Below are 9,178 nucleotides of genomic sequence, written 5' to 3'. Positions count from 1 at the left end.
AAAGCTCGGTTGGTTGCTAAAGGCTATACGCAAACGTATGGTATTGATTATGATGACACTTTTTCTCCTGTTGCCAAAATTTCATTTATTCGTGTTCTTATTTCCATGGCTACTAATCTTGATTGGCCCTTGTTCCAATTGGATGTCAAAAATGCCTTTCTCCATGGGGATTTGAGTGAAGAAGTTTATATGGAGCAACCACCTGGGTTTGTCGCTCAGGGGGAGTCTCAGGGCTATGTCTGTAAATTAAGAAAGGCATTGTATGGTCTCAAGCAATCACCGCGGGCATGGTTTGGAAAGTTCTCTGAAGCGGTATTGAAGTTTGGTCTGCAGAGATGTCAGACAGATCATTCAGTATTCCACTTACATACTAGTGCTGGCTATATTCTCCTTGTGGTATATGTAGATGACATTGTCATTACTGGGGATGATTCAGGAGGCATTGCCCGATTAAAACAATTCCTACATGATCAATTTCATACAAAGGATTTGGGCAAACTTCGATATTTTCTAGGCATTGAAGTTGCTAGATCTCGAACAGGTATCAACTTGTCCCAGAGAAAGTATGCACTTGATTTATTAGAAGAGACAGGTCTTTTGGGTTCTCGGCCAGTTGATGTTCCAATGGATCCAAATAAGAAATTACTAAAGGATGAAGGTGAATTATTTGAAGATCCCGGCAGATACCGTCGTCTAGTTGGGAAGTTGAACTATCTTACTATCACCAGGCCAGATATTTCATATGCTGTTAGTGTTGTCAGTCAATTCTTGGAGGCTCCTCGGGTTTCACATTGGGAAGCTGTTACTCGGATTATTCGTTATGTAAAGAGACAACCTGGTCTAGGAATATTGTATAGACCAAATGGACATCTCAGGGTAGAAGGTTTTACTGATGCAGATTGGGCAGGTTCTCCTTCAGATAGACGGTCTACTACAGGGTATTGCACATTCTTTGGTGGTAATCTTGTAACTTGGAAGAGTAAGAAACAGACTGTGGTGGCACGATCTAGTGCTGAAGCAGAGTACAGGGCAATGGCTCATACGACTACTGAGTTGACATGGTTACAACATTTCCTTCAGGAGATCGGCTTCTCGACTACTACTCCTATCCAATTATCTTGTGATAACCAGGCTGCCATACATATTGCATCTAACCCGGTTTTTCATGAAAGGACTAAACACATTGAGGTTGATTGTCATTTCATCCGAGACAAGATACTCAATGGAAACATATCTACAGTATTTGTGAAGTCTGGAGACCAATTAGCTGATATGTTTACAAAGTCTTTATGTCGTAACCGGTTAGAGTTTATTTGTTCCAAGCTGGGCTTATATGATATATATGCTCCAGATTGAGGGGGAGTGTTAGAAGAATGTAGAAGAATGTGTTAGAAGAATGTAGAAGACTGTATTAGGGTATGAGGGCAATTTGGTCATTTATGTATTCTCAAAGCTTATATATAATATGTGTGAGGTAGGCTATGTATCTTTGAATAGCCTCCTCTTTTCTCTATACTCTAAAACCTCTCAACAGTGGATAATAGTCGTTCCTTCTGCATTTAGAGCGGGAACGGTACACATGCATGGATGGTGTATGATAGTGGGTCCTTCTCGCTTGCAATTGGAACAGGGAAGAAGGTGCATGGCACGGATAAATCCCATATAGCCCACACAAATGATCCTAGAAATGGTCCATAAGATTGGTAAGTTTTCGTTTGTGGGAAAGTATAGCAATGTGGTGATGGAGTCACATGTGAAAGGGAGATTGTTGATATACACATTTGAGTGTAGAAAGGTTAAGTCCTACATTAGAAAGATGTGATCTATAAGTGGTTAATATAGCATAGTTTGGCCAAAATCTATAGGCTTAAGCTTTTGAGATTGAGTATTCAACATGTTATATGATGAACTCACTTAAATACTCTCCAAAGTGTCAATCTCCTTTAACACCTTAGATGTGATAACAGGAGAAAATACAAAATGAATATTGGTGAACTGCTGTACATAAATCCCATGCACAAAATATCATCATGACATGCGGCATTGTCCTTGGGGACAAACTCACTCAACTGAAAAAAAGGTATGACATTCCCAGCAGGACATCCATCTTTCCACTGAACACTTAGTGTGCAAGGGTTGCTAGTTTTACCGGTAAATACTCTCACAAAGAAAATTTCCCGGCAAACGGGTAAGTGGCAGCTGGAGAAAAACATATGGACTAGGAATCACATAACCTATGGACAAGGGACCAAATCCATATCTCTTATTTAGAACTTATTCACACAGATTTATCAGATAATAGCAGTGACCAAACGAGAGACTGATTGTCTGGGGACTTCATTTCCGTACCAATGTACCACAATTCACTGTCTAATAGCAATTATGGAACGAAAGAGAAATGGAACAGCTAAACATCAAATAATAAGTAACTGAAAGGACTAACCTCGTAGAGACAGCTAGTTGGCTCCCAAGGTGAAAAGATGCCTTGGAGCACCACTCCATCAGGAAACTGAACCCGGATAATAGTTTTTTTGTATCGTCTCCTAGCAGCTTTCGCCTGCTTTTCCTTGTATGACTTTGGTACCAAAAGTTGAGATTCTGCAATCTTTTTCTTCTTCATATCAGCTTCTCTTTTGAGCTCTTCAGGCGTAAGATTATAGAAAGAAGCTGGTAACACAATTTTTGCTGCTACGCTTTCAGGCACTGAAAAGAATACGCGGACCTGAAAGAAAACAAAAATTAAGCAGTAAATGAAAAGAAAAGATGGACCGTACGTATATAATAAGAAGACTAGAATAATGAGTAATTATAAAAAGCACCAAAATGTAAAGAATAAACACCGTCATTAAATATCACATATAACCTAACAAGGGGACTTATTTTAAACAATAACAATAAGAAGCAGTACTAGAACACAAAAGGAAGTACTCTGTGATCATTACATTCTATAACCGTGCAGAGTTCATTTGAAACTGGTTTAACTGCTAGAATGATCAGCAAAAAAAGGGCAACAAGATACAAAATTCAATAACAAGGTCTTGAACTGTTAAATTACCATGGATTGGGGTCAAAGTTTCCATTAACTTCCTGGGGCCATGCAATTTGCTAAAAATGTAATTTCAATTTTTCATAAGATAACATATGAAAAATGTGCAATGAAGCAGTCTTCTGCCTTGATCATTTTTTTTTTTTTTTTTAATATGAATTATAATTTATTGAAAATGAAAGGCAAATCCCTCATACATGAAAAGTATACAAGAGAAACAATCACCCTAAAGGTGTCTAGAATCTAAAAAGTTAACAAGATCTAAAATATTCAAAGAGGAAAAATTAGGAACATAGGTTACAGCTGAATCCAAGAGAGATCTTAAAAAAAGAGGATTTTAAATGAAGCACATTAGATTTGCAGTCCTCAAATAGACGTCAGCTCCTTTTTCTCCAAATGCTCCATGTTAAGAACGCTGGAATAACTTTCCAAAGAGTCTGCTTGGGATGTCCCTGCCCTGAGTCCTCCAGCAATGTAGCAGCTCTTGGATGTTGTGAGGCATCACCCACGAAACTCCGAATAAGTTGAGAACCAAGTGCCATAGATCACTAAAGGACTCACAATGGATGAGTAGGTGATTGACGCTCTCTTTTATTTTATTTTTTTTGCAGAGGCAACACAAATTTACAAGAGTGCTTCTAAGATTATCAACCAAGTGCCAAAATCTTTGAACCCAATGACATATCCTCCCCCCAAAAGTAAGGGGCGGAGAAAGAATATCTTAGGAATTTGTAACAAGAGAGAATTTTGGGCTCAATATTTTTTTTAATAAGTAATCGAATATCACTATAAAGCGCAAAAAGCGCAACTCAAATACATAAGAAGTATCTAAGAGGGACACCTAACTAAAAAGAAAAAGATGGCCAAAAAAATCATGAAAAGAAAGCAAATAAGGAAAGTTTAAAGCAGCTGCCTAGTGGCTCAAAATAATTTTCTTTTATAAGTAATTAAGATATCATCAAAAGAGTAAAAGCGCACCCAGTTACACAAAAAATATACAAGAGTTACACCTAACTAGAAGGAGAAAAAAGAACAACGAAGGGCTCAAAATTAATATTAAGGTAAGAAAGGTTATAAAGAAACCAGTAGAGTCTTTACTAAAGTATTTAATAAATTCAAGATATGGGTGCAAATGTAATTATCGCATTTCTCATTTCTTAATCATTATAGGAATAGGATCAGGATCCTCTCCATTTCAAATGAATTAGATAATATCCAGTTAGTTATAGTGGAGGAGTATTTTTGTCTTTTCACTTTTTGAGGAGACAAAAATACACCTCCACTAGAACAAACTGGATATTATCCGGTTCATTTGAAATGAAGAGGATCCTAATTCATAGGAATAATGATGATAGGGTAAAGACACTTCAAGTACTTAAACTACCACAGAATTCAAACTTGATTATATTATCCAAGTCACTTTATGAACTCAATTTCGTTAAATCATATAACCTGACTGGAATTTGACTAGATTTTCAAAGACATTCATATATAATAAACCTGGAATAACTTCAATGCAATAAACTTGGTTAACCAAACAACATTCAAGCATATGCTATCACAAATTAACATACCTGTCTGTCAACCTTTTTTGGCTCCAACCGTTCTTCCACATGAGCTGAAGTTGCAGATGGAGAGTTTTCTTTCTTTTGTGGTTCCTCTGCCTTTTGTGGTTCCAATAACGCCACTGCACTATTAATTAAACTAATCTGGTCCTCCTTAGGAACCTCCATGACCGCCCACATCTCTCCATCCTCCTCTTTCAATCCAAAACCTACACACTCCAACAACTCAACCCCCCCAGTAACCTCACCAATGGCCTCCCTTATCTTCGGATTACTCATCCGAATCCTCCTAAACTTAGCATTCGCTGGTTCCCTCACTATATTCCTCAACAGCTTAAGAACAACCTCCACCGATCCCGCCGGGGGCTTCCCCGAAACAAAAGCACCAATGCAACTCTCCAATTCACTCTTAGACTCCGCCCCATTGTCGACCAAATCCGAACCACCATTGTTTTCAACCGAGTTGTTGACACAACTATCCACATGTACAGACACCTCTTCTTCAGACCTATAAGACTGGCCACAAATGGGGCATTCATACACATTTAGTGAGTACCCATTTTGTGATCTCTTCCCAGAGGTAATCAGCGAGCCAAATGGATCAAACCCGTTTGCGGGGTTGCGATTAGGGGCTGAATTCTTCGATGAATCCGACCTATTCTGATCGGAATTAGGTGTGTTTTGAGACAAAGGCTTCGAATTCAATCTCGCTGAATCGGCAGAAGGTGGATTCGGCTTTGGATTGGGAATCTGCGAAGAAGGGCGAGAGTGGATAGGATTAGCGGGTCCGGAAGAGGACGACCCTAAGACTCTACCTTGGCCCTTGAATTTACCGGTAGACGAGGATGAGAAAGGATTGTTGACTTTTTTCATGAAGCCCTTGACCTTGTCTTTCATGTCACCCATGTCTATATATGCCCCAAGAAGATTTCTCTGAAACGAAACTAGGGTTTATGATTGAAGAAAACTGGGAAACAACAAACAAAAGAAGAGGTATTTTGAGGGTTTTATAAGACAGGGAGGATGTACTAACCTCGGAAGCTCAGAAGAGAAGCTGTCCGAAATCCGAATTGGATTAGAAGAAGAAATCCGGGCTGTTATTGGCGGTTGGAACGTGGGCATCCCGTGTTCGGGACTTCGTCAGCTCATCAGGAAGTAGTCCAATGACGTCATGCCACGTTGGCGTATGTCAATAGTGGGCCTGCGGCCCCCGGATCCAGTTGGAATGTGCTGCTTCAGCAAGGCTTCTGGCTTCAACGTTCCCTTTTTTTTTTTTTATTTTTTTTTTTTAACAAAAAAAAAAAAAAACAAAGCCAATCATTTACATAACGGGGACTCTTCCAATATCTGTCCAGACATATGACTCTTAGGAAAAAAGGTAATTTTTAAAGTAAATTGAATTTGTAACTATGTACGCCTATTTTTTTATTTGAAATTTTTACAAGATAATTAAATATTAAAGTAGTGCGTTGCAAAGGGAGGAGGAGGAGATAGCACCACCTCCATCTTCTATACTTAAATGAATAAAGGTATGGAAGTAAAAATAAGACAAATAGGTAGATATTGGGGCATGAGAGGTTAGTTGGTCATTGCCTTTAGCCAACCTTATATAAGTGAGGTCTTGGTTCGATGGGATGCCCTATATAAGGCAAGTATTTTTAATTAGTGATTTATTTAGCTGATTGGATCTTTGATCATGTCACGAGTGTCCTTTGATATTCATCTTCCTTATCAGTACCATTGTCTTTGGTAGGGAGAGAGTTTTCCTCCAACCCAATTGGAGGAAATTCCTTCAACTAGTTATAAAAATAACTTATGTCTATTTTTTTTTAATAACATGTGAGATACACATGACTTTTTATAACAGGAAAAAAGTTAGAATAAATAATATTAAAAACTCATGTATATCTCACATGTTATTAAAAAAATAGACATATGTTATTTTTATAACTGGGTTGAAGGAAGTTCCTCCAATTCAGTTTGGAGGAAAACTTTGTCTCTTTGGTGGAACATCTTTATTTGAGGTGATTCTTTTTGGGTAGGCATTCTTTCTTTTTTTAAGAGTGATTTGTTGTTTCGGGCTCGTTTGTGTTTGCGATTATTTTTCTATTCAATTGAACTGAATTCAAAATTATGAATATCGAGGAAAAAAAAAGTGTTGAAATTACGTTTGGGTTGTTTGAAAAATATAAAATTTTGAATAAAGTTAAAAAAATTTGAGTTGAATTGAATATTAATAATGTCAAATCAACTAAAAAACAGAAAAGAATCGAGAAGAATGGTCTTCCCAAATAAGTAATCATGAGCTTTTGTTGCCTCACTTGAGAGGATTTTCTGCTAGCGACTTGCATCCCACGTCCAATACTTATTGGAGCATCTGGGCTCGCGGGTTTCTAGGTGGCCCTAAAGTCGCGCTTGGGCTGCTTGGACATTGGGCCAGCAGATGTTGGATCTGCATTTGGGTCAGCTGGTTACTAGGCCAGAGGGGGACATAAACCCCAATTGCATGCTTTTTAAAAAAAATTGGATAAAACTTCTCAAAATATAAGTTGCAGTGTAGCTAGTGTAGCTCACCGTAAACATTCTTTAACACCAAAAATTCTTTCTCTCACTTTTCTCTTTTTATTTTTAATTTATAAAAGTGTTTTCTCTCTCCCTCTCGTTTTTCTCTTTCACGACATACCCACAACAATGCCCACAAGAATTTCAAAAAGATCACTACTTTACACTATATTGATCAAAACAAATATGGTGATTGATGAACCTATATTGATCAAAACAATAAATTACCCAAGAATAAAGCTTAAAACAATATGATGATTGATGAACCTATATTGTTTGAAAAATTCTATTTGGCTTTTAAAATTCTGTGTTCTCAAAAAAGCACTTCCTTATCTACAATTTGAAAATGCAAAAAAAAAAAATTGTGTTTTCGAATTGCAATTTTCAAAAAACACAATCTCAAATAATTTTTTTATGCAATTTAGTTTAAATTCACACTTTTTATGTATGATATCACAATGTCAAATGCACCCTTATAAGGCTTTCAAGATGTCCTCAAAATAGAGAGAGGAGTTGATCATGATGATCCAAAACGCTTTCAGATATATTAGCATCCATAATTATAGCTGCACTCTCCTGTGGACATAGGCACATTGTCGAACCACGTAAATTTGTGTTTCGATTTTCTCTTACTGCTCCATTTTTTATTTCATATTATTTATCATTATTGTGTACGGTAATAACAGTTGACCACTAGATTTGTACCGTTTGAAGAGTTTTTAATGTCTAATCTAATGGTTGGGAGTAGGGATGAAAATGCGGTTAGTAAAATTTACTAATCACATTTTTAAAGAAAGAAAAAAAAAAAAAGGTTCACATTTATGAAAAAAAAAAAAAAAAAAAAAGGTCGTTTATATGATAATATGATAATACCTACATACGACATCATTTCTAAATTTAGGGAAAACCTGTGGTTTACCTGATTTACAATTTACTCCATGTGATATCAAAACGAACTCAAAGGTCCTCGTGGTATGCAAAAAAAAAAAAAAAAAATTTAGTCCCTGCAATTAAATTTCATCCATTAACTTAACGGATTCTGTTAGTGTGCCACGTTACATCTAATAAAAGTATGACATATGTCATATTTTATTTATGATTCTTAAAAATCCATGTCATATTATTATGCCAACTACTATTTTCACCTCAGATTTACTCTACGGCAAATACAAGTAAAATATTTTTTAAAAAAAAAACCTAATTTTACCAAATTATTGATATGAGCACCACCATCTTCTTTTTCTTCTTCACGGACTTCGTGTTCCTCTTCTTCTTCTTGTCCTGTCTTCCTTTTTTTCTTGGTTCTCTTCTCATCTTTTGAAATTCTAAATCTGTTTCTTAATTTAATTTCCTCTTCTCTTCCTATCTTCTATTTTTTTTTTTGCTCGGCTCTTATGCTTTTCTCTTATGTTGAAATTCCTCTTTTTCTTGGCAACTTTCAAGAGGGAAGTACATAGATAGAGACAAAGAAAAAAAAAATTATGTTGCTTGACAGAGACAGAGACAGACAGAGAGACATAAGAATTTTTCTAACTCAAATTCCATTGAAAAGAATTCACTAATTCTGTCAAAAAAGAAAAGAAAAACGAATTAAATAAATCAAAACAGCAATTTGAACTTTCTGTTGCTTTTCGTTGGAGATAGTGGATTAAAAAAAGTGATTTCCTTACTGTGTTTGCTTTTTGTGGATTTTGTTTGCCCCTTTGTCTGAATGCAACACGGAGAATTTACAATTTCTCAACTGCACATTCATACAAATATTTGCGTACGGACTTTTGACCAAGACCATTCAAAGAACTCCAATGTTGTGTTTGGATCTTCATTGAGTTTTTTTTTTTTTTTTGGTCCTAAAAGTAGTTCCTTTTATGTTATTTATTTTTTATTTTTTGAAAAATATGAAACTTTCATTGATGAACTTGCATAGAGTATACAACTCTGAAAAATCATAGCCAAAAGCTATGAAGGTTACAAAGTCATAAAAATGACTTTAAGCTTCCGCTAACTT

At 36.2% G+C, this 9,178-nt stretch overlaps 1 protein-coding gene across 1 annotated transcript; it reads right to left on the bottom strand.

Moving 5' to 3' along the window:
* Positions 1-1,624: 1,624 nt before the first annotated feature.
* On the bottom strand, positions 1,625-5,804 carry LOC132178749 (plant UBX domain-containing protein 2-like). Its single transcript, XM_059591275.1, has 3 exons — positions 5,645-5,804; positions 4,621-5,544; positions 1,625-2,722 (listed from the first exon to the last, which is right to left on the bottom strand). Exons 2-3 carry the CDS (start codon positions 5,515-5,517, stop codon positions 2,408-2,410), a joined length of 1,212 nt encoding a protein of 403 aa, XP_059447258.1. The 5' UTR covers positions 5,518-5,544; positions 5,645-5,804; the 3' UTR covers positions 1,625-2,407.
* Between the last annotated feature and the right edge of the window lie 3,374 nt (positions 5,805-9,178).

This window comes from Corylus avellana, chromosome ca4, assembly GCF_901000735.1.
Source record: "Corylus avellana chromosome ca4, CavTom2PMs-1.0".
In the NCBI taxonomy this organism is placed as follows: domain Eukaryota; kingdom Viridiplantae; phylum Streptophyta; class Magnoliopsida; order Fagales; family Betulaceae; genus Corylus; species Corylus avellana.
This window is presented reverse-complemented; position numbering and strand designations above follow the sequence as displayed.